At 38.9% G+C, this 25,921-nt stretch overlaps 1 protein-coding gene across 5 annotated transcripts; it reads right to left on the reverse strand.

Moving 5' to 3' along the window:
• Positions 1–4,385: 4,385 nt before the first annotated feature.
• LOC113096335 (synapsin-1-like) lies at positions 4,386–19,915 on the reverse strand. 5 transcript variants are annotated; one of them, XM_026261695.1, is made up of 14 exons: positions 19,538–19,912; positions 18,901–19,254; positions 17,896–17,953; positions 17,094–17,185; positions 16,628–16,784; positions 15,176–15,265; positions 14,053–14,115; positions 13,749–13,891; positions 13,522–13,596; positions 12,744–12,846; positions 12,511–12,642; positions 11,681–11,753; positions 10,184–10,793; positions 6,545–6,723 (listed from the first exon to the last, which is right to left on the reverse strand). In XM_026261695.1, the coding sequence occupies exons 2-14, from the start codon at positions 19,206–19,208 to the stop codon at positions 6,582–6,584; spliced, it is 2,046 nt and encodes a 681-aa protein (XP_026117480.1). In that variant the 5' UTR covers positions 19,209–19,254; positions 19,538–19,912; the 3' UTR covers positions 6,545–6,581. The 5 variants fall into 5 exon arrangements, with proteins under 5 accessions (XP_026117481.1, XP_026117480.1, XP_026117479.1 ...); XM_026261694.1 differs by having other exon boundaries at positions 18,901–19,434; XM_026261697.1 differs by adding an exon at positions 7,296–7,329 and having other exon boundaries at positions 6,615–6,685; positions 18,901–19,915.
• Between the last annotated feature and the right edge of the window lie 6,006 nt (positions 19,916–25,921).

Below are 25,921 nucleotides of genomic sequence, written 5' to 3' on the forward strand. Positions count from 1 at the left end.
AGCCGTGGAGCAGCGGTGGGTGGCCCAACTGGCCAACTTTGACTATCAACTACAGTACCGACCAGGGCGTGAACACACGAACGCGGACGTCCTCTCAAGGCTGCCCGAAGCGGAAAGCCCCGGAGGGGCCAGCCCGGAGGAGGGCTATATGGTAGGAGCAGTAGAGGCACCAGGCAGCAGACAAGAGGCCGTGCCTGAGAACTGGGGATGGGATCCCCGTCGGTGGAGGGAGAGACAGGCCAGGGATCAAGATGTGCGGCTGGTAAGAGAATGGCTGGAACAGGGCCGACGGCTGACGCCAGCGGCGAGGTTAGCCCAGACGGATACTGGGAGGAGGCTGCTGGGGCAATGGGACAGGCTGGAGCTGAGAGATGGCGTTCTGTGCAGAAGGGTCAGTGACCCGAAGTTGGGCGAAGAAGTACGCCAGATCGTGGTACCCGCAGATGAGGTAACTGCGTTAGTTTCGGCGTACCACAACCAGTTGGGGCACCAGGGACAGGAGAGGACCGTGTCCCTGCTTAGGAGATTCTTCTTTTGGCCCGGGCTAGAGGCATCGGTGCACGCCCTAATTCAAGCTTGCCCGAGATGCATATTGTTTAAGTCCAGACGGGAGGTCCGAGCGCCAATGGTACCCATCCATGCGAAGGCCCCCCTTCATATCATGGCTATGGACTTCTTGACACTGGACCGACCACGAGATCGCTACCAGAACATCTTGGTAATAACGGATTTGTTCACAAAGTACGCTTGGGCTATCCCCACCCTCGACCAGACTGCAACCACCACCGCTACAGTTTTATGGCGGGCCGTCTTCCAGACGTTCGGATGCCCGGAGTTTCTGCACTCCGATCAAGGAGCCAACTTTGAGTCCAGGGTAATTAGAGAACTATGCCAGTTGTACGGTTGCACGAAAACTCACACCACTTCGTATCATCCTCAGGGGAACGGCGGCTGTGAGAGATTCAATCAGACCCTATTGGGGCTGCTGGGGACCTTGGACCAACAACGGCAGGACGATTGGGTGAGTGCATTGCCAAACCTCCTACAGGCCTATAACAACAGTATACATAGTACTACGGGTTACGCCCCCACGTACCTGATGTTTGGCAGACACATACGAATGCCTACTGACCTGGTCCTAGGAGTGACAGCCGACCAAGAGGAAGCAAGTGTAACGGAGTGGGTGGGGCGCCGTCACCAGCGCTTGCATTTCGCCTACGAGCAGGTGTCGAAAAGGATACAGACGGCAGGAGAGAAAAGTAAGCGGTTGTATGATCGGACTGCTAGAGAAGCCCCTCTACTGCCAGGAGAGAGGGTGTTGGTGAGAGATAATCGGCGGCAGGGGAAGGGGAAACTGAGTGACCGTTGGGAGGCCACCCCTTATGTAGTCTGCCGGCAGCAGAGGCCGGGACAGCCGGTCTATACCATCCGGCCAGAAGGGAAGTCAGGCCCCGACCGTGTGGTGCACCGGAACATGATTCGCCCATGCCCTAACTACCCTGAAGCCGTGGAAGAAGTCCCCACGGAACCTGTACCAGCGGCCCCCTGGATTGAAGGTTGGGCTGTGGTACCAGGGAGACCCGTGGTGGCACCACGCCCGATCGCCCCGAGAGAACCAGAAGCAGCCCCTGAACAAGCTGAGCCCGATTCACCAGTGAGACGATCCCAGCGAGAGAACCGAGGCCGACCCCCTGCCCGCTATGGTGAGTGGACAGCCCGAGGACGTTCTAGGGACTAGAACGGATTGGCGGGGGAGGATGTCACAAGGTGACGATCTTTAGGGGCGGAACCAAAATTCGGGAAGTTTGGTTCCGCCCGGAAGTGTTTCCGCCCGGACCGGAAAAACCGAACACCGGAACTTCCGGTAGCGCCGTAAGAGGGAAAATCAGGGAATTCGATGCACCTGTGCCTAGTTAGGGACAGCGGTTGGTGATTGGAGGATACGCTGGACAAGGCAGTACTTAAGGCCAAGTTATTTCACTGTCTGGGAGCTCTTTCTGGTGTGTGTGAAGCACTGTGTCGTGCCCGTCTTGGTGCGCTGCTGGTGGCTGTCTAACTCTCTCTCTCCCTCAGGCTGGAATTGTATGATTGTGAAGACATCGCGAACCTTAAAGGTTGAGAAGTGAACGGATTATACGGCGAATTGAGACGACGTGAAAAAGGGGATTGGAAGCGGCATTGATGTGAGTACTATGAGCAAGCCGAAAGTGCCCTGTATATTGACCTGGCGTTTTGTAGATCTCTCCAGGAGGAGGAGGGCGGCCCTACCCCTAATATAGCGTGGTGGGAGAGCCGAAGGAATACTTATTGAAGTAGTCACAACGACGACATCACTAGCTAGGCCGCATATTCCATCGCCAGATCCGAACCAAGCGAAGTGAAGGAAGACGGGTGTCCTTTTCGTACACTGAGTGTGGTGGGTGAGTCTTCGTGCTGTGAAAACCTATAATTTTGACGTGGTGCTGTATATTGCTGTGGGTTGCTGTGTATTGCCGTGTGTCCTGTCAGATAAACCCCCGCCTTCACGCACTTCGTCGCGGGAGGACAAGGAGACTGCTGGTTCTAGCCTAGTTCAGTACAGTATATGTTGTGAGCGTGCTTCAGATCTCCGGAGATAGCACGGTACGCTGTGTTCAGCCCAGAGGTGAGAGCTATTCAAAGCAAACTAACTGTGCTTTGTGTCCAATCTGATACCTGTGGAGAGAAAAGGAAAGAGAGAGTGAGTAACGCAAGGAGAAACAGAGGAAACCTGTACGTACAGTACGCTGTGTCCAGCCCAGAGGTGAGAGCCATCCAAAGCAGAGTAACTGTGTTTTGTGTCCAAGTTGATACCTGTAGAGAGGAGGAGAGAGAGTGGATAACACGAGGAGAAATAGAGCGAAACCTGTACTTACAGTACGCTGTGTCCAGCCCAGAGGTGAGAGCCATTCAAAGTAAACTAACTGTGCTATTGTGCCCAAGTTGATACCTGTGGAGAGAAAAGGAGAGAGAGTGGGTAACACGAGGAGAGACCGAGGAAACCTGTACTTACGCCGCTGCCTGTGGAGAAAGAGAAAGCGAGTGAGCACCCAAGGAACGAACTGTGTGAACCAGTACTTACTGTGAGCTGCAATCAGCGAAGAGGTGAGAGCAAAACCAAGCCGAATTAACTGTGCCTTTGTGTCCCAGCCGTTGCCTGTGGAGGAAGAGAAAGAGAGTGAGCACCCCGAGAACGAACTGTGTGAACCAGTACTTACCGTGAGTTGTATTCAGCGAAGAGGAGGAAGAAGGAGGGCGCTACGGATACCTAAGACTCTGGCCGGGCCCCGAGTCCCACGCCCCGGATCCCCGTGGCCCCCTTGCTCCCTGACCTCTTCCCGGCCATAGCCCATCTGGAGGGCCGAGTCAGAGTTTAGTTTTAATTGCCCTTTCCCTATTCCCCAAGCTATTTTTAGATATTTAAATAAAGATTGTTTTATCACTTACTTGTTCTCGTGTTGTTTGGCCATTGGGTTGGCTTTGGGGACCTCCTCGAGGTGGAAGTTGAGAAGGGGTGTGGCTTAGTCAAAGCATAGCCCGCCCCTGGGTGTGACACGTTCATGTAATGTCAGAGATATGGAAGAAAAAAAACGAGTTAACGTTTTGAATCAGTTTAATCAGTATAAGTCTTTCACTAAAACAACTAACTGAATTAATTCCATGTCATCACATCTTTAGCTTTCTTCAGTAGGCATTAGGCTGTATTTACAAACAAAGGATGTTAACATAAAAGAGAAAGGAGATGCATATTTATTTGATAGGCTTTATTGATTTTGAACATATTTTAGCATAGTAATTTGACACCATTATTAAGATACATCGAAGATTACATCAAAGTTGCATTTGTTGTGTAATACTACACGATGTTTAATAATATTTCTCATATTAATATAATTTAAGTCTTTAATTTTATATATGTAATTTAATTGTATATCTTTCTTTTATACAGTTTTAGGCAAGTATGAACAGACAATAAAATTCACTGAGAAACAGTCAAACCTATTTAGAAATTATGATCCATTTGAATACATTTTCTTTAAAAGGATATAATTATTCTTAATATAAAAACAGAAAGTACACAAATGTAATATATGGCAAAAAAAAAAAAAAAAAAAACTGTGGAGTGCAAACCTCAGGCATGGGTTCCATAAGTACAGCAAAATTCTAATAATTTGCCTCTAAAACTTACGGAGCCCTGCACACGACATGCAGGAAAGAATAGTGGGCTAAATCGTGTGCACGATTTACTAATTTGTTCCCTCAATTTACTATTTTGTTCACTCGATTTATAAAATTGTGCGCACTATTTACTAATTTGTTCCCTCAATGTACTAAAATGTGCCCATGATTACTACTGCATTCCCTCGATTTACTATTTCGTTCACTCGATTTATAAATTGTGCGTATGATTTACTAAATTGTGCACACAATTTAGCAAATCGATGGAACGCAATAGTAACCGTGCACACGTTTTAGTACACTGAGGGAACGAATGAGTAAATTGTGCACACAATTTATTTCTTTTTTCTTGCTTGTCATGTGCAGGGCTCCGTAAAAACTTGATTGCATCAGTGATAATGTTATTTATTAGACATTCATTAAAGTCATCATTTAACATACATGTATATCCTAATTGGGAAAAACATGACCACACAGAAGAGCACTGAAAGTTCGCCTGAGCCACAACAATATCATGGAGGACCATCTAGATAACCACATATGTGAACCAAGCTACTTACATTGAAGATGACTTTTAATAACTGCATTTGTCACAAAACAGGTCAAATAAAGAACACAGACCTGATAGGTTTAGTTTACAGTGGACAATATTGCACAACCTAAATCACATCTGATTGAAGTAAAATCCTGTCTTACTCAAGACCCACAACGATCACCTTTTCAGGATCAAATCAAATACAGGGCGTTTGCATCGTTTGTTGAGTTAAGATCTGTACAACACTTCTATTTGGTTTAGACAGTTCACGGTACAACATTACATTATACATATATATACACATTAATGCACCATTTGTCACAAAAGGATCACTGTGAATACACAACAGGCTGGTGAGCGGGAAAGCAGGGAGGATTCAGGATTGGGTCGGGACTCCTGGAAAGGCCTTGACTAAATATATTGCCTAGTATTGGGATGTTTTATCCTCACTTGTGGAAGACACTGTTGGTTCAGCTCTAAACTCCTTGGGTATGGCGTTTCAGGAGTAGTTGGTTTGGGATCCACATTGTGTAACTGGGATCACACTGGGGCATACTAAACATGTGAAAAGCATCTCTTCTAAAGATGACCTTTTTGTGAAGACATTTGCTGCTGATGGCATCCTTGGCTTTGTATTTTGGCTTTGCGTTTTTCATTGGGCCCAAGTTTGATGGACAAGCAGCTCCAAACACCTACATACTCATTCAGGCATGCAAAATATACCTTCTCTTGATGCAACAAACCTCCTGAGCTTTCACCCATCTCATATGTTCTCAAGTGTTACTGTGTTAGTGTGCCAACAAATTCATTCGACATATACCTCCCTTTACTGGCCTTCGCAATCAATAACTCTATACAGCAATGGGTTGGAAGACCTGATCAGTGACACTTGGTCATTGCGTCTTTCTCTTCAGGACATCCCTGAGACATATGCGATTTCACAAAACCAACCTCTTTTTGTATGCTGTCTAAGGCATATTAAACATGTTGAAGGGTGTACAATTGTGTTTCTTGTCAGGAAAAGGAACGTCAGGGAAGCAGCGACAGCTTGCTCACGAAAATGAAACAACATTTTCATTACAGCTACTTTATCTAGGTGCAACGACACAACACAAAGCAAGACCACCCACAGTGTGTGACTACGTTCTCCTTAAGTGACATGCAAGTAACACAAGTGGCTAGCGCTAACAGCTGCGGGGTTCGTTTCGACAATGGAAGCTTGTGCAAAATTTTAACAACGTCACAATCTGTTATTGCAAAATCCAAAATCCTGCTCAAGCATGTAAAATATGGAACCATAAAACATTACGTTATATTACAATGTGGCGCACTGTTAAAATCATCAGATGGTGCCCCTTATCGTAACAGAACATGCTTCAGACAATTAGCCGACATACTTCAGATATCATATATCTGAGAGAGCGTGGCGGTTGATGGTTTTACAACAAAACGTCCACCAAAACTTTTAATTTCCAAAAACAATCTAGGATTATTAGCTAATAATAGGAGACTGGAATGACTAGGCAAAGCACGTGTATGCAGGTCCAGTCACTGTGTAGGTAGTGTAAAAGGGTGCATGCGAGTGTTTCTGTGTGTGGTATTTTATTTTCACACCTCCCTCCATCAGTTGGCCTCAAAAAACTGGGAATGTGTCTAATGAATTCAGTGCAGGCAGTGTTTCATTTATGTCGCATTGCAAATTGATGTGCACAGATCTGTAGTGCACTGCAATGTGCGATATAATTGGTCCTTCCTGTGTATAACTGACAAGTGTATGTGTTTGTATGTTTTTTAGAAATACTGCATAACCTCTCTGTCTGTGTGTGTGTTTCTGTGTCTGTGTGTGTGTTTATTCCACGGAGAAGAGGCTTGCAAAGGATTTCCGAAGGTTGCGGATGGTCTCAGCCTTGGCTTCATCCTGACTAGGACTTTGGTGCTGGGCGGCCGGCGTTTCTGGAATGTTGAATGTATTGGTAAGAGACTGGGATTTGCTACAAAGAGAAGAAGTGGCAATAAAGGAGAGGAAGAGGCTATTAAAGTCATGCAGCAAACGCATGGAGATGGCTCTATAAAGGCTTGGCAGAGAAAAATAAATAAGCTGTGAGAGATAGAGAGAGACTGAATTCATATGCTTTCTTTTGTGTCATTCATTTAAGCAGTCATGATTCAAGTGCAATGTTTACATCAGCCCTTGGACTTATGAGAAATGGCATCTCTGGATGTATATACATGCACTTTACTCTGCGCCATTGTATATTCTAGGCCACTATTCCTAAATAAAGAACCAAGTGCAAAGGCACATCTCAATAATATAAATAAATATTATGTTTTTTTTTTTGTTTGTTTGTTTTTTTGGAAGAATCTGTGTTGTATTACATTAGTCACCTTAGAACTTTATTGAGGAACAGTGGTAATAAGATCAAAAAAAGATGAAAATAGATCAAATGCACATTTCTATTCAGAAGAATGCAATTTCCACAATCAAGTGCATGAATGGTTTGGGTGGGAGACTGAAGGGAGCCATCTTTGGCATGCAAAATACCAGATCATCTAGTGTACATACTTCTGTATCTTCATTGTTTTAATTAGGCGTCTGCCTATATGTATAAGCCACATTCATCATGATTACCATTACTGTCAAATGTCATGTTCATTATTATCATCAACATTATCAAAATCTGTTTATTAATATTTAAGGAAATTTAAGTTACAGTATGCTTTGCAGAATCTGTTAAAGAGCTTTTGGACGTGTTAATCCATTCATTTCATCCATTCTGTTGCATACTTGGTAGTAGCCAATACATCCATGGCTAAAATATGGAATATTAAATTATTAGATTATAGATTTGGGGGAGTTAAAGGTAATTTTCCATTAGGCTTTATCCAATTTGAACTTGCACCATTCCTATTATGAAATAGGAAGATGTTGTGATGGCTGTGTGAATTAGTTAGAACAATACAGGGTTTAATGGCATTGTAAGTGGCTGGCAAATCAAGAAATGCCCAATCAGACCAGTAATTAGCTGGTTACCATCTAGTCTCTTAAAACGCTAAAAAAAGAGACCATCTAGTCTCTTAAAACGCTAAAAAAATAGCATTACCATGACATCACTGTGTAAAACATAGGTTTTCTGATTAATAACTCTTCATTTAAACTATCCCAATCCCACGGTAAAATCTACTCATGCAGTGCTTCTCATCCTTTAGTTGTCACTGTGTTCTTACTAAGGCATTTAACTGCATATTTTAGGCTGTTCATTTTCAAAATATTTTTTTTTTTATATTTTTTTTTTATTATTTACTGTACTGTTCAAAGGTTTGGGGGCAGTTTTGTTGTTGTTGTTGTTAAAGAAAATAATACTTTTCAGTAAGGATGCATTATATTGATCAAAAGTGACAGCTAAAACATTTATAATATTACAAAAAAAATACTGTTTCAAATACTGTACATGCTGTTCTTTTGAAATTTGTATTCATCAAAGAAACTTAGGGCCCTATCTTGCACCCAGCGCAATTGACTTTGTACACCGACGCATGTGTCATTCCTATTTTGCACCCGCGCAAAGCGCGCTTTTCCCTCCACAGAAGCACGTCGCTAAACTAGTGAATGAACTTGCGCTCCCTGGGCGGTTCAGCGCAAAAAAGGAGGCGTGTTCCGGCGCAAACAATCCCTGGTGCTATTTTGCTGTTCCATTAAACAATTGGGCCACTGACCAGAAAAAACCTAGTCTAAAGTCAGTGGCGCGTTGCGCGTTGTTCATTATGCTATTTTAAGGGCGCATGCTTGACCATAATGTATAGCGTGCACAACGCGCATACACTTTGCTCATGTAATCTACACAGATGCAACAGTTATTTTTGCAAATCATAAATTGTTACACTAAAAAAATATTAACACATGAGATGACGGAAATCATTGTGGTGTGCCACGAAGATGTGAAAAAATAGTCATAAATCTAGATGTGCATAAATCTAGCTTACAAATTATTCAGGCTAATTGTAGTAATTAAGGATCAGACCTGTTTGAGGTCATATATGTATATAAGGACATCTGACAAATTGGTTTGTCCGTCAAGAACCAGGAAAAAAAATCGATGAAACAATTGTGGCTATTTCCTCCCACGCCTGTTTAACCAACGCTATTTTGAGTGGGTTTCTCCCATCCCCATACAACACAACTTCTCTGTCTTTCATTGCTCTTACAAGAACATCAGTCTCCTCGGCTGTGAACCGCTCCTGGTGTGCGCCTGGTAAATACGCCATAATAATAGCAATCCATAATGGAACTTGCGCACCTGCTTTTAAAGGGAATGTTGGATGACGCTCTGATTGGTTTATTTCACGTTACGCCCAAACCACACTTATGAATAATGAAGATACTTCAGACCAACCCATTTTAGATTTGCGCCGGGCGCAAGAGCCATTTATCCCGCCGGGAAAATAGCAACAGCGCCGAGACCCGCCCACAAAGTTACTTGCGCTTCGCGCTTTGACACTTGCGTTTCAGATCGTTAAAATAGGGCCCTTACAGTTTCAACGTTGACTAGGGCTGCACGATTATGACCAAAAAATAATAATAATTGTTGATTATTGCCTTGAAATTGTAATTGAGATTATTAATAATGAGTATCACCATTTACATGTTTACATGCCATATTTTTTGCTGAAAATAAGCATGCTGAAAACACAAAATTAATTTTTTTAATTGTTTTTCTATAGTATTAAGCCTCAAATGAGAACAATACATTGGACTGCATTCTTCTTTAAATAAAAAAGTAAAAATATGCATGATATTATAATTTTATACTAAGATTAAAACAATGGAAAACCCCTTAAGATAACCTTAAAAAACATATCTTAAGCACACACAATAACATAAGTTATAAATAATTGGCGCTTTGAGCGATCACATAATTGTGGCATTCGTAGTTGTAATCGCGATTACAAATTCGATAAATTTTTGCAGCCCTTATATTGATAATAATAATGAAATGTTTCTTGAGCATTAAATCAGCATTTTAAAACAAGACTTCTTTCAAAAACCATTACAAGATCCTTATTAAAACCTGACCTAGACTTTTGAATAGCAGTGTTAGAAAATAAACCCACGCAAATTGTACCCACATTATTTGAGTATACAGTAGAATATAATTAAATTCAGCGCTTGTGAATCACCAACCCTATACAACATTTACCCTGATAGGTTTACCTTATTTCACACAATCACTGTCAATCAATACCATCATCTTGTCATGTGAGTTAAGAATTTTACGATGTAGCAGAGGAGAATGGCCACCATCTACCTAGTGTAGACATTTGCGTGGGTGATGAAACATCATTAATAAATGGAAAAACATGTCCAGATGCTTATGAATCATAAAAACCTTCACATCTAGTCAACTGCACTTACACATTTCAAGCAAATATGACAGAGGACAAAAAACATCTTACTTAAGCTGTGGTGATCCACTCAGAGCCGGGTGATCAGGACTTGGCTTCTGAGGAGGTGTAGGTTTCTGCTGCAAAGGAGGTCGTGCACCTCCTGGACCTCCTAGACCTCCCTGGCTCTGTGCAGTAGGCCGTGGTTGCTGAGTGGTCGGAGGGCGAGGGCTGCTCTGCGTTTGCAGGGGTGGTTGAGGGACGTCCTGGGTTGGCTGTGATCCACCCTGGGATGGCTGCCTGGTTGGCTGGCCTTGTCTTGGCTGCTGAGGCCTCTGCTGAGGCTGACCAGCTGGTTTGGGACCCTGGCCACCAGTTTGAGGCCTTTGTGGCTGCTGTTGGGGACCACCTTGCTGGGGCCTCTGTGACTGAGGAGAGCCACCCGGGCCACGCTGGGCAGGACCCTGTGCCGTAGTGGGCCTCTGCTGACCTGAAGCCCCTTGACTGGCTTGCCGCTGTGGGGGTTGATTTGGCCGGGGTTGTTGGGTAGGAGGGTTCTGAGCATTAGGACTGGTCACAGACTGGGTTTGGGCAGGGGGCTGGCCCTGGGGAGACGGGCGCTGCTGTGGTGGGGCTCCTTGGCGGGCAGCAGTAGTGCTAGCAGCTGCTTGTTGTGGTCCTCCTAAAAACAGAGCTCATTTTTACTGTGTAAACAGGTTGTAATCTATTAAACGCAAACTATGAACCATTTTTACACAGTTATCCAGAGATCTATTGGTATTTAGAAATATCTATCTTCATTTATTCACCCTCATGTCATTCCAAACCTGTATGACTTTCTATGTTCTGTTTGCTCAAAATCTAAAGTCTCTGTTTTGCATACAGTGAAATTAATTCATAATTTTTACCATAAAGGCCTAATCACACCAAGGAAGGATGTCATGAAAATTTGGTGCTATAAACATTTTGATTTAAATCAACAGCTGTTAACACATCAGTTCAGACCAACATGAACATGTGCTGTCGATGAAATTGTTTTTATTGTTTTTTTTTACGAAAAATATTTGCACTTTTTGTCATGCCCAGAGATGTTGCTGCAAAACTATGACTTTGTGGCAATCACAAAAAGAGTATCTTTCTAAGCAATAATGAATACCAGAGGAAGAATCTCGAATCCACAGTGAAAATAGATATTGAGCAGCCTGCATCTTTTGATGTTGGCTTGACTGAAGGATTGACTGAAGTCTGCACGTAATGAAATATACATATATATATATATATTTACTTCGTTAGAGCACATTACTAGTCTTGTAAAATTACTTTCACCTCTGGAATAGCCTTTCTTCTCTGATGGCATCAGCTGAACAACAAAATCATTTTAAAAAGTACCTTAAGCCACCCAGAAGCTATATTTCAAGACTTGTGTGATGAACAGATCAAAACTTGGGACTTTAGTCACAAAAAAATATACGACATAAATTGTGTCAAACCAGCTGCAATGTGTCGTCATGTTGCATATTTGAAAACTATGCTACATGACATGCTTCATTCTTTAGTGTAATCCCTTACCCTGTGGGGGAGGGCGCTGTTGCACCTGGGGGACACTAGACTGAGAGATGGGTTGAGGTGAAACAGCTGGGCCCTAAAATATACAACAAACATAAGAAAGGATAGTATATCAGGAGCCAAACCGCACAGAAACAGAATGCTGGCACACATACATTTCAGTGCACATTTTATTATTTTTTTAGAAACGCCTTTAGTCACTCTCATTAAAAAAAACTTCCAAACAGCTGAAACCTCAAAAAATTGCTGATCATCAATATAGAAACATAATAAATGTCTGTTGCCAAAAAAACTGCAGTCATTAATTATCAGGCAATCAGTTTAACACAGATGTGGAGGGAATTAAACCAAGCGATTTGATGCAGAGGAATTATGTCTGAGTCTTTAACTTGTGCATTAAAGGCATTTCTCACTTTCATTCTCTCCCACCTGTGTGGCTATGAATCATTACAATCACAGCTTTGGGAATAATGGAGAATATCAATCTATGCACTGCAATCAAAAAGGATCTTAGACTCTTGCTGTGACTACAAGTTTTGCATAAATAAATTTTGACTGCTTGGAGGAAACTACACAATTTTACTGTATTATTCAGCTGCATTTCACTGCTTAATCTTGCATAAGCAGAAATTACAGTTTTTATATGCATGTTTTAGGTCAGGTATGCTATCAAGCAGTGATATGCTATCACCATAATAAAACATTCATGTTCATCTGTTGCAGATCAAATGGAACATGCTTTTAGAGGCACTCACATTTCACTTGTGACACCAGGCTTACAAGAAGCAACATATTGAGAATATATGAGGATGTTTTGAAGCGAGTCTGTTAACCTGAGAACGGACTGGAGTGGGAGCTGAAGTGCATGGCACAGTCTGGTTCATTTTAGCCACAACAAGATCAGCTATCAGAGCTCGGTCCTCATCCTGCTGGTCTCCTATGAGAGGCATTGAGCAGCCCACCACCTAACAGACACAAACACGGAGCATTTGCCCAGGGCATTAAGAATATTATTATTATTATTGTAGTTATTTTGAAAGCTGATTGTTTTTATAGATGTTATTACCTCTATGATGTAATCCCGACCATCTTTACCATGCAATGCCTCTACAGCGCATATATCAAGACCCCCGAAAACCTCAGAGCATACGTCCACCCACATACGATACCTGCAGGGAAAAACGCAAATGATGACCTTGTGCATTCCACTAAAAGTATCCACCCACGCTGTTGCCTAGAGTAAACAAGGAAATCAGGATCACTTCAGTGCAAAACATTAATATTTGGCTTGGTATCATCGACTGCTTTGATTGAAAATCCTCTAGCAAGCTAAAATCTGTTTTTTGTTTCAAAATAAATCAATTCCAAGAAAAATATGTTATACTTGTTCAATGTATGCTGTTCCTGAACAACAATTCCATCAGTAATAGTCTTTTTTCATCAGTAAGATTATTAGGGTTGCACAATTTATTGAAATAAAACCAAAATAGTAACAAAAGAAATTATGTATTTAATTAAGTCATATTTAATATTTATATACAATCACACCTGTTTTGGCCAAATTACGTAGCAAGGGGCAAAAAAGGAGCTTTTTGATTTTAGCATTTTAAACCATGATCACAATTTTTTTCCAAATCGTAACCCTAATGATAATACAATTGTCTCAAAACCAATTGAGCTGCCTTGCATCCCTCTAAATTCTGACTTAAATTGAGCATCAATTATGCAAAATAAGTCATTTTTAGATGAGCAACATCTAATAAGGTTATCTAATGGCGTGTTATAGGAACTGTATAATATGCCTTGTATCGTGGAAGAAGGACCATCCTGTAAGATGTGTGTACCTGTCAGACATGGCCACCTGCTCTAACATGGCTGATCCTGTGTTAGTCTTCCAGTTGCCAGATATAGATGTCCTCCTGTCCAATAAAAACAACAGCAGGTGTTTCCAGTCATATTATTATATTATTACATCATATTATATCATATCATTTCCAGTGATATTGTTAAAGACATAGATTCCAACCATGACTTACTGACATGAAAACACTTTTTCATTTTAGATTCTTACATGTAGGCCTTGTAATTGTCACCGATTTTCTGGATTCGGATGTCATACTTGGCGTCAATAAAAGGCTCAGACGTGGCATACGTCTTTGTCAAAGCTACAACACTAGCTATGTCTTGGAAATCATATTGATTGTCCACTTTGACCTGTACAGAGAATTTGAATTGCACTGATACAACTGTAATCACAAAAAGTCACACAGTAATATAGAAAGTTTGGGATTTCTAATTAGTTTAATGAAAGACATTTTTTTCATATATTTAAAAAGCAATTGACAGGGATGTGTAAGAAAGGGTCTCAGTCATACCTTTCCCATGCCAGAGTGAGCATGACCCATCTTCACTACCACAGGAAAGCCAGGTGTAGTGATCTGTAGACAAGAGAGATATATGAAGATTTTTTAAAGAATATTAACATAACATTATAATATAATATAATATTAACACAAAACTTAATAAATATTAACAAATATTAATAATATAACACTTGTAATGTTAAATTTCTATTTCAAATAAATGCTGTTCTTTTGAACCTTCTATTCATCAAAGAATCTTTAAAAAACGTTTCAAGGTTTCAACAAAGTAATTAAGCCTTCAACATGAGAGATGGCATTGGTGGAGGATTAAATGCAGGGCTGTCAGATTACCTCAAGTCCCATTCACCGAAAACATTATGCGCATAATGTTAAAATAATGCCTTTAATTAATGGTGGTATGCATTGATGATGTGTCATTTCTGCGCAATCAGTGTCCGCAGAGGTATGCAAGTACATATTTGACAGGCAGGCAGGACAGCCTATCATAATGTTCGGACCAAACATTTTGATTGGACAAAGTTTTTTAGGACCTTTGAATTGAATTGGTTATTAATAGGAGAGCATGTATTTGCAGTCTCTTTGGTACTTGATAGGCATCTTATTTATATTGCTTGCTGCGGTAATTGAAATCAGAGAGCAAAATCGTTTTGCTCAGGGACAAAATGAGCCCACTGAATAACACCTGAGTCTACTGTCCTTTATCTTAGAAAAAGGCTAGGGAGAGAGGAAAACATTCTGGCAAAGAGTGTGTCTAGGATCATTTATGTGTGAAGACACCTGCAGTGGAGGAATAGGAGGTGGTGGTGGCACTGTAGAAAGCTTCCCTCTCCTATTAAAACCTGAACTATATCTATAAGAACTGTGATGTACCACACAATTAAACTAGTCTGGAGTTTATGAAATTCCAAGTCTAGACAGGGCTATAACTATGCTAAGTTGAGTGGAGCAATGCTTAACTGGGTCTTTTCTATTTTAGTATTGACTGCATCCAGGCACTGCTGTCCCTGGCACAGATGGGAGCTTTGTTTGGTGTCTAGTGGACCGTCTAGAGCCCAATAGCTCAGGGTTTACTGGTGAAGAGGGCCAGGAGAGGGACAGATGGTTGAACACTCACCATCTCCTTGTGGTTGGGGTAATAAACCTGGTCGATCAGTGGGAACTCCTCTGGACCCAACTGCTTGTACAATCTGGACAACTGACCAAACTGATAGATGCATGGCGACCCATACACAGACATACATACATAAACATAGAAACACAGAGACAGCTATTATGCAGCAATAGTTACCCCCTTAGAATTCCAGTAAAATTTGCCTTAAAGCCTAAAAAATGCATACCCAAATAAACTGCATGCTGTTCTTGAAGTATATGCATGGTTTTGGTCTTATTTGAAAGGTAACACTGTAAGTCTTACTGATACTGAGCAATAGAACTTTCAACACACTGAAAAAAGAACAAACATTCCGCCTACATTTTATTTTGGAAAAAGATGCCTGCAGATGACTATAGCTTGGAGCTATTAGCTTGAAAACACAATGGGATCACAGCATTAAAACCTCGCTGGCGGTCTGACAAAAACCGTGATTGCATCTTAAAATCAGAAGAATTTCAGCTTTCCAAAGATATATGACATGTTTTGCTTTTTTTGTTGAACGTCACAAAGGTTAACCCTCAAAAACATGCAGTGTACTGTGGGCGATACAGTGGAACGCTAACAGTTTAAGGACATTCAAAACCCTTTTGATAATGCTCTGTTTAACTGGAAACATAGTTCCTACACCTTTCGACAAATCATTTTTTTCATTATCTTTTCAGTTGTTAAAAAAAAAGAAAGATTTTGATTGATTGTTAAAAATCATTTTAAATTCAGACCGTTTGGGAAATTAATTTTATCAGATTTTTGGAGCAGCTTGACCTAATTAATTGGAAAGAATTGACCAAAAACAATGTTAAAAGTTAATTATTTGATTAATATATTTTTCTTTATACAATAGCAACATAAAGCCCGAATTAGAGCTTCTAAAATTATTATATAAATGCATTTTATAAGATTTTATGTTAACACTTAAAGCCTTTATATATAATGCATTACAAAATAACTTTTAATGTCTTGATTATGCCTTGTAATGCACCTTATAATGTATTTGTAATTACATAATCTCATGAATAATTGTAACCACAATCATAATACATCAAAATATTATTTTTTTCATTGTTACACCTTTAAGTATAATGCATTAAAACAAAAGACAGACAAACCTTCAACTATTATAATGCATTTTAACTTTGGTTATAATTATTTATGAAAAGACATAATGCATTACAATTTATATGATTAATACCTTCGCTTTAAGGCTTCATGTAAAGTGTTACCAATTTGATTAATTTCCATTATTTTTCCAAGCTTGGAAAACACTACTTTCTTTTACTGAGGGAATATGAAAATTTTTATTTTTTTATTATTATTATGGAAATATGTTTAAAATACATTACTACTCCCATTTTGGACACCCTAAGAACATCCCCAATTGGCTGATCAGTATAGACTGATGTATGCAGTGCTCACCACCCATGGTTTGTCACAGAAGTTGTAGACAGAGTGAATGGAATTGACACTGGGCAGACCAGCATACTGAAGTCCAATCACAATGTTCCTGTGGTCGCCATTCTTGGCCATGCTAAAAGCATGCTGTCGCACCAGCACAAAATCTGGCTTGAAACACCTAAATGACCACAGAAATGTTGGTAATTATTATCAGTAATTATACTGTGATTCATTTAAGCAAATCTATGTATTTATATAGTACAGATATACAGTAGTATAAACAGTGCATTTATTTTCTTTGATTAATCATCTTGAATGATGCTCTAAATATTATATACATTAATTCCATTAATTATTCTCATACTTTTTTGTATAATTGTTTGCAGAATTCGTCAACAAAGTAAACCCACTGAATTAAATGCTTCATATCTGCAGTCGTTTAGAAAAAAACATTCTGAAAGATTTCTACAACAGATGTGAAACCTACTTTGTGATTTTGTTCCCATTGCGGATGGCCTCAATGTCCACGCTATAGCTTCCTGTTGCGTGAGCCACCAGATTAACCTCAGAGAATTCAGCCTTGAAAATCAATGAAAATCACCAGATGGGAAAAAATGATCCCGTCAAAGCATTTATACTAAAACAGCACCTGAGGTCGGTGATAGGTTGCCAGTGTTGTTACGTTAAAACTACAAAAATTTATTTTTAAACCATCAATATTTCCTTTTAAGACAGGATTTTTTACTGACACTGTTAATAAAAAAAATTTAAAACACAAAAGTGGTTTTGAATCCATGTTTCTGGTATTCCAGATTGTTTGCCAAAGTCTTGCCTAAATCCCTATATTACTGTGTACTAATCAATAGTGTTACACATAATACTAACCAAACATATTTTCAAGTGGTTGTTCAATAACAAAATGTTTCTCATGGTCAAAATTACTTTTGGATTATAGTAAAGCTGCTATCAAATCGATCTCGTCCATGACTAATTATTTTAAAGGATATTATTCATTGACATGACAGATTAATTTTCTTTTATCCTCGTCTAAAATAGCTTCGATCTTCTTGCATACTAGGGACAGATTTGATATATTGCCCCATCCCTTTTCAAAACACAAACAAATGCCACTGAAGAAATGACAAAGGCTCAATATTGCAACTCAGAGTGATAACAATAATCTGTAGCCAGTTGATGTGTTTTGTTAAATCCAGCGTCTAATTCATTACAAGCATGTTGTTGAGTTGTACTGCTCTGTTAGTTTGGAAGAATAAAAAAAAAAAACTCACCTGTTCTACTTTAATGTCAAATTCACCATGAACCTTCTTGCCTTTAAACACCTTTGCCCTGATGAAAGAAAGATACAAAAAGAAAACCTTTTTGCAGTTGTGAGTCATAGTTAACAAAAACACATAAACTGTGTCCAAACTAGATCATGCAACTGTGAAATGGTGTGAAAGTCATGTATTTCAAATATTCATCAAGCATGAATGAGTTCTTTGTGTAAGGGAGGCTTATGAGTTTTGTTTCAATGTCTGGGACTATGTGATTTTATGCAGTAAACTTCATAAAAATATGCTACTGTTATACTTTGAAAAACATTTGCTTTTACACAGAGACATACAATTTAATCTCAGAAAGCAAAGTCATATTTTGCAGTCACAAAATAAAATAATTAGCTGAATGGATGGATGAAATGTTGCCTCCACTAAAAAGTATCTGAATGCATATGAAATTAACTTTTTGTTTTTGTTTTTATTTCAGTATTCCTGGAAGTGTCACTAGCCCTCATGGCCTCTTTAAATATATTTCTCAAATATTGTATACTCATATAATTCCTTTAGTATACAATAGGACATTTTGATCCATCCTGAAAATGGTTCCAATAAGTTCTCCAGAGTTTCACCTGTGAAAACTTTAAATTTACCTTTTCATTTTCAAAGACTTTGTGTTAACACTTTTCAGTCTACTCTTAAACCCAGCAACGCAGGACCTTTTAATTTAAACTCAAAAGCTAATGTAATATACTTGGCTATAGGGTCTCACTGCTCCAGCCTGAATAGTGAAATGCGCACAAACACACGCGAGGGCACGCCCACGACTACACGGGAGAGCGTGCCAGAAGGCCCTTATATTAATGAGTCACGACATTTGGATAGTGACTCCTTTTGGCCTGTAAAAGCACGAGATACACCTCAGGTGCGAGCCTGAAACGTGAAACAAACACCTGAATATTATGTTCATAAACTCCAAGTCACAGGCATATATTTAAAATTCATTGGACCATGTCTTACCAGTCTGTCTGCTGATCATCAATGACCAGGAGGATCTTGGCATTGCTCGAGCCGATTCCTCTCTCGGTGGCCTCGTTAAAGGTAGCAGCAGCGGCGGCGGTGGTCTGTTTGACGGCGTTGGAAATGGAGGAAAAAAAGCCGGCGCCGGAAGACTGGCTGGGGGGTTGACGCCTCTCTTGAGAGCCCGGCGAAAGCACCGGGGCTGGGCTCTGCTGCGGCGGATCGGGCCGCTGTAGATCGCTCATGTAGCCATTGGGCAAGTTGGACATGAAATTACTGTCCGATAGTCGACGTCGCAGGTAATTCATGGTGAAGATGAAAAGGGATGCGACGGTAAATTATCCCCTGTAGATTCTGCACGGCAAAAAATGAATAAAGAAATCCAAGACGATTGGAAAACTGATCAAGTATCTGATATCTAGGATGCAACCGAGCGTTTCTGTTTAAACGAGACGCGAAAATAAATGATACGCAATTCTCCAGGGTGCACCTCAAAAAGCAAAGGTCGTGCTTCACAACATGCAAAGCAAAGCACTGCAACAAATGAAAGAAACAGAATCAGCGCTTTACTAAAATCACGATATAATATGCGTAAATAAATGCTCGTAAATAGCCTAAGTATGACTGGTTGACTTACATCACTGAGAATCTCGTTCAACAATTGGCATTAGGATTTCACGCTCCTTCCATTGATTTTGATGATGTTTAGCTAGGTCCTATTCCACGGGCGTGGAGAAAAACAGTCCTAGCGAAGAGGCACTTGTTAAAAGTGTGCTCGCTCGGTTAGCTCGCTCGCAAGGTAGCAATTGTCATAAATGCAACTCAGTGAGGCAAAATCTCCGGCCAGATTCTCTGCGACCCGGTTAGGGCTTCGGAGGATACAGGGATTGCATCACTCGTGCCATCCAATCCTATTAATCCGCTCAGTGTTTTCCTCGTCATTTTTCTGAACCATCGTGAGTTTTTCCCCGTTGCGCACGTTATTTACGCGCGGGACAGATGTGGTTGTTTAGATGCGTAAATTGATGAATAGTGAGGAGAGACGAATTTGACATGTGCTTGTGTTCATTTGAAGGAAACGAGACATCGACTGAACATCACTGACAGTGGGTGGTCCTGCCTATAGTGATTAAAGAGCTTGTAACTAAAAAGTTGTAGGTTCAGACTCTGCTTGTGGCAATCCTTGAACTGTCACCATGATGTCCTTGAGCAACACACCTAAAGTTGTTCCCTCGGGATTGACCTTGTACGATATAGGGATGCTGTAAGGGGCTTTGAAGAAAAGCCTCAGATAACTGACGATTAATTATGAGTGTTCATCTTAAATATATATCTGAAATAATAATATTACTATTATTGGATGTTGGAGCAGTGTTAGAAATTGTTTTATTATTATTATTAAAGGGCAATTTATGCACCTTGAAATTTATTTTCAGGAACAACTGGGAATAGGATATAATGTTCTCAAATACAGCATCTATGAAAAGCAAGGATGGTTTTTCAGTACTCTGGACAGTGACTGTGGAAATACTCTGTACTCAGTACCATGTTTGTGTTTTCAGCACCTTGGACAGGGAATCTATTTGTTCTTGATGTTGTGGTAACAGGAAAGACTTGGGCTAGTTGTCACACTTTTTGCTACAACAAAAAATCCTATTAAAATGTTATTGGGGGTTATGTGCTTTATTAAACTTCTGTATTCGGTAAAACATGTCACCTCGCTTCCAGTTCAGGTCTTTTGTATGAGCTTAAATATGGAGACGCTTTACTCAAGATGCCTTCAATGAAGATAACAAAGATGATCATCATAACTGATGTTCATCACATGTGCAGATTTATATCTAAAATTTTTGTTTTCTCTCTAACATTCGGATATTAACATTGAATAAAAAGGCAGACAATTAAAATAGATGATTACATTAAAAGTCCAAAGATATTGGCATCAGTTCATACTTTTAACACTTTCTCCGGCAAGCAAATGCAATGGGATCTTTTTACGGTTTGGTCAGGTTATGCTTGACATATACCCCTTTTCTGTACAGTCAACATACCTTAAAGTCAGCATAAAATTAAAATAAAAAATATCCATGTCCTGAGCACACAGTTCAAGCCTTCAAATCAAATTCATCTTCATTATTTACTTGACTCTTGTATGTCAGGGTGTTTTTATTGTATTCACCTGTTTACCCAAGAGCTATTATGAAATAAAATGAATTGTGACTTAATGTTCAGAGAACAGAATTAACAAATATATATATATGTATATATATGTATACAGTTTTGAACTAAGCATTTGAAATCAATAGCAAAATCACTTCTAGTAAAGACAAACATTTGTGAAAATAAACTGTCTGACAAGTAGCCCCCATGTCCCCTGTGAGGTAATTTATCAGGAAATGGCCTCAATGAGATTCAAAAGAAAGGAACCTAAATGTTTACAGGCTCCACCCAATGCAACACAATACATTAACAACACATTCATGGCCTTTGTGTTTGTATGACTCTAAAAGATGCACATCTTCATTTTTATCCATTTCATATTCATTTCTCTTGTCACTTTTCCAGGTTCTTAAGCATAATTGCTATGGCCATTTCTGTCAGACAAACCTTGTCAATAAACAAATCATTGCCCACATGCTTTACTTTAGTGGTGAATCAGTTACACCCACATTAACACAATTAGCATCTTCATGCACACAATACAATCTCAGATTTTACACCAGTGAGCCTGCAGGCTACAATTCCTAGGTCTTTCCCCTTTCCCTTCTGATCAAGCTCTACATCTGCAAAGAGACAGGGACAAAAATAATATATATGCATATTTAATTACTGGCCTAATGAAAACTTAAAATAATTAATAGATGGAAAAGTTGTTTAAAGCTCAGTTTCTGTTTGGGAATATGATAAGTCTACTGACTTCTAACTTTTATAGGATCTCATTTTAAACAGTACACATTTTTTTTCATGCTTAATTTGACCGTAAGCAACATGTCTATATTAAAAATATTGTTAATTTTATATGTATATTTATTTATTTATTTACTTACATACATATATATATATATATATATATATATATATATATATATATTGACCGTAAGCAACATGTCTATATTAAAAATATTGTTAATTTTATATGTATATTTATTTATTTATTTACTTACATACATATATATATATATATATATATATATATATATATATATATATATATATATGTAATATAAAAATAAAATATTTTTGAAAGAAATCTCTTATGCTTATGGTTTTTGTGGAATCCATGATAAAAAAAATTCAGGATTTTAAAAGAACAGCGTTTATTTGAAATACAAATCTTTTGTAACAATGATAACTTTTGATCAATTTAATGCGTAATGAATAGAAGTATGCATTCCTTTCAAAAATAAAAATCGCACTGACCCCAAACTTTTCAAGCAGTGTACATCATATCCAATTACCATTTTAATGTTGCTGTAGCTTGATATGCTGGCTGTATTTGCTATGTGTATGGTGTACAGATTTTTTTCTTGAGGCTTTTCTCAGGCTAGTTTCTTGGTTTTATTACAGAAGCACTGGAAACACACACAAAAAAATAGCTCACACTCTTTAGTGATATAAAACTCAATTATTCTGCACCGCATCCTCCTTCCCTTGTTAGTGGATTCCCTTGAGAAAACAGTTGTTATTCTCCAGCAGGAACCAGTTGTTCAAGTCTCTCCATACAGTGCACAGTACGTATGACGTGAATTGAAGTGAATTGCCACTTCTGGTGTTGACCCTATTTCTGAGCCATTACATTAACAAAGGAAGCTTATACCCGCCTTCACAAAGCTGTTCCATTAGTGAATGAGCAAAAGCATTCATAAACAAACATGTGAATAGTTCAGACAGTCTGTGCAATTGAAGACAACAGACACTATTAACACCTATACGCATACATACAGCCATCAAGATGCAAATACTTGACCTTTTGTTAAAATAATGCTTATTCTGCAAAGGCTTTATAGGTTTATGCAAATATATAAATAAAAATAACCTAAATTATAGTAAAATATCCAATTAAATAAACAATATTGAATCACTTCATAATGAAAAATAAAAAAACACTACAGAGAAAAAAATAGTAATATTATTCATATGACTACTATGCCAAAAATACATTATGGAAGTGTGAAATTATGCTACACTTTTTTATAAACTGAACAAAAAAATAGTGGTCATTACCAGAGCCATGCAAATAAATACATCCTCAAATAACGCTATTGTAGCATTGTTGTGGATATGCTATAGATTTTTTTTTTTTTTTTTTTTTTACTGTACTCAAATACACACTGTTGGATGAATTGTAGTATCTTTTCTGGTACGAATGGTCTCATTGCATTGTGTCATTACTTAAAACAGTACTTGCTTCAGGCCACAGTTTTTTACTCGTAAAAAAAACGTTAGGTGCTCTACCTGTTCTGTGGGCATTTCTTCTTCTCTGCGCTAAACACACTCTTTAGTACTTCCAAAGAAGCACAGAAACCAAAACTGAAATATTATTGTGTATATTTTTGCATCCGACAGGATGAACTGCATGAATTGTTGCTGTTCTTGATTTCTACCGCAGGAGGGCGCCGCTTCCCATATCACGCGCCTCCAAGCAGCGGCGGAATTTCATTGCAGGGCAAAGCTTTACACTTCATTCATTCAGCACAAACACAGTCAAAGGTTTTATCTTGGCCTGTCACTATATGTTCAAAGATATACATAACCTTCTTTAAGCAGCTCAACAATGTCCTTTTTAACCGAACTTGACGTTCCAGCACTAGAATGATTGTGAGAAGCTTTTCTCACTGGTTTACAGAGACGCAGCTGCACTGTGTGTGGCATCCTGGGAAATGCTTTTATAAAATAGATGACAATCCAATAATGATAGGGAGTAAGTACAGTAAATATTTACAGTAGTTGATTATTACAGTGTTAATTCACAGGTACAGTGAGAGGTTATCAATCACAGTACAGTCACAGAGAATGTTACAAAATAAACGGCACATGAGTACGAGTTTTGAGAAAGTGCTTGCACTGTTCCAATGGTTTTCTTTTGGGAAGTAAATTACCTGTATTATGTGTAACAGTATTCCCTTTTTAATTAAAGAAATTGTTATGTTTAAAGGTTGTCCTTATGTAGAGCAGCAGCATTCACTTGTAACACTATGATGGCTTCCTTGTAATGCAAATGGGGTTAACTGTGTCCAGAGGGAGTGTGTTTCAGTCATGTATGGAAGCATTTGTGGCTTTAGCATGCTCAGGCAGGATCACGCTGTACAAAGCTGTCTTCAGCACTCTGAAGTCTTTGTCTTTCTGCCAAAACAGAAATAGGAGAAACAAATCTGTGGAAAGAAAAGGACCGATGGATAAAGGTTGGGAACTGACAACATAACTGCATGTATGGGCAAGATGGTGGAATGACTCCAGCTCAGGTGGGCTAAACACTCTGAAAAATGCAGTCAGGTGAGATTTTAGATTAAGTCAGGGGAGGGGCTGTCGACAGGTGCTGACTCCTAGAGAGGAAACAAAAGACAGAGCAAGACTTGTTTGTGGATTCTAAAAGGATCCAGGGAAGGAAAAGTGGGATAGTAAAGTTCCAAATGGATTTATGGTTAGGTTCCGAAATCTATTGATTTTGAATCTAGTATTTAGTATTTTAGAATACTTAATTGAAAATCATTTTACTAGTGAACTTTTGAGTAAAAAGTTTAATTAAAAAATAAATCATCTGAAACATAATTTCAGAGTGTCATCATGTTTCGTTTGGTATTCCTGGAATGACAGAAGTACTTGAGCTGAACAAATGCCATAAGCTTTTCTCCAGAATCATTTGAGATTTCCAAAGACCATCTTGAGCTTCAGTGGAAAAAAGTTCACCAGATCAGTGTCACAAATGTACTTTCATTTTGATTTCATTGATTAATCTTTGTTATTCTCTTGAGTTTTTAAATCCCAGAATAGAATCCCATACCCAAATATAGACTACCATTCATAAAATCCTGAAAAAAAAGACTGGTTTCCAAAAAAATTAAGTAGCATAAATTTTCTTGTGGATCAAATCAGCATATATTAAAAAAAATATGGCGGAAGGATCATGTGAAACCGAAGACTGCTACTGACTGCTAAAATTCCAACTTTGCCATCACAGCAATAAATTAGATTTTAAATATACTAGAAAACATTATTTTACATTGTAATCATATTTCATGATTTTCATGATTTGATCAAATAAATGCAGCATTGGTGAAAATTATTGAGACTTCTTTCAATAACATACAAACATTGTACCAATCCTTTTGTGTATGTATAAAATGATTGACTTTTTAATAATATTTAATTGCATCCTGTAAATATTTTATTTTATTATTCAAAAGCTAATAATTCTGTTTAAAGTTCCAATTTGTGTACGGTTGGCCTTATATGAGTCTATCTGTTTCTAAATGTATTCTAATAAATAAGTAGTCTTTACAAATGTTAAGTTTCTAATAAATGTGTTTCACAAGAACAGTGAAAATATGACAAGGAAACCATTCATCTCTCTGTCCTGGCATGTTGATACTTGGAGAAGAGGGTAGATCTAGAATACCACCTGATTGTTTTATTTTAAGCTGCTTGTCTCCCAAAGTGTTTCTAATAAATCACGTGTACGGTCCCTAGCTGTAATACACACTTCTACATCTAAATTTGAACATCTCATGCATGATTGGGTTTATAATTGTGATGCCAAAGCTCTGTAATATACTAAAGCAATATATGTTTTTTTGTTGTTTTGCTAATTTTATTTGCAATTTTATTTCAACTGTCATTTTTTAGCCCATGTTGAGGGCGATATGGTTTGGTGGGGGTGATAGACAGCAGGCAATTCACAGCTTCTCTTTTGTCTCCTCCCATCAGGCACCTTTGGTGGTAGGTCGCCTCATGCATACAAAGGCAGATTGAGAGGGCTGGCCTTCAACCGTCCAATAAGAATCCCGAGAAGCATGATCATGGT

The sequence above is a fragment of the Carassius auratus genome, unplaced genomic scaffold (genome assembly GCF_003368295.1).
Source record: "Carassius auratus strain Wakin unplaced genomic scaffold, ASM336829v1 scaf_tig00215912, whole genome shotgun sequence".
Classification (NCBI taxonomy): Eukaryota; Metazoa; Chordata; class Actinopteri; order Cypriniformes; family Cyprinidae; genus Carassius; species Carassius auratus.

Coding starts and splice junctions, on each gene's coding strand:
- LOC113096335 (XM_026261695.1), bottom strand. CDS start 19,208: ATGAATTACCTGCGACGTCGACTATCGGACAGTAATTTCATGTCCAAC. Junction 17,954..18,900: donor GATGATCAGCAGACAGACTG/GTAAGACATGGT, acceptor TTCTTTCATCAG/GGCAAAGGTGTTTAAAGGCA. Junction 15,266..16,627: donor TCTGTGACAAACCATGGGTG/GTGAGCACTGCA, acceptor TGCATCTATCAG/TTTGGTCAGTTGTCCAGATT.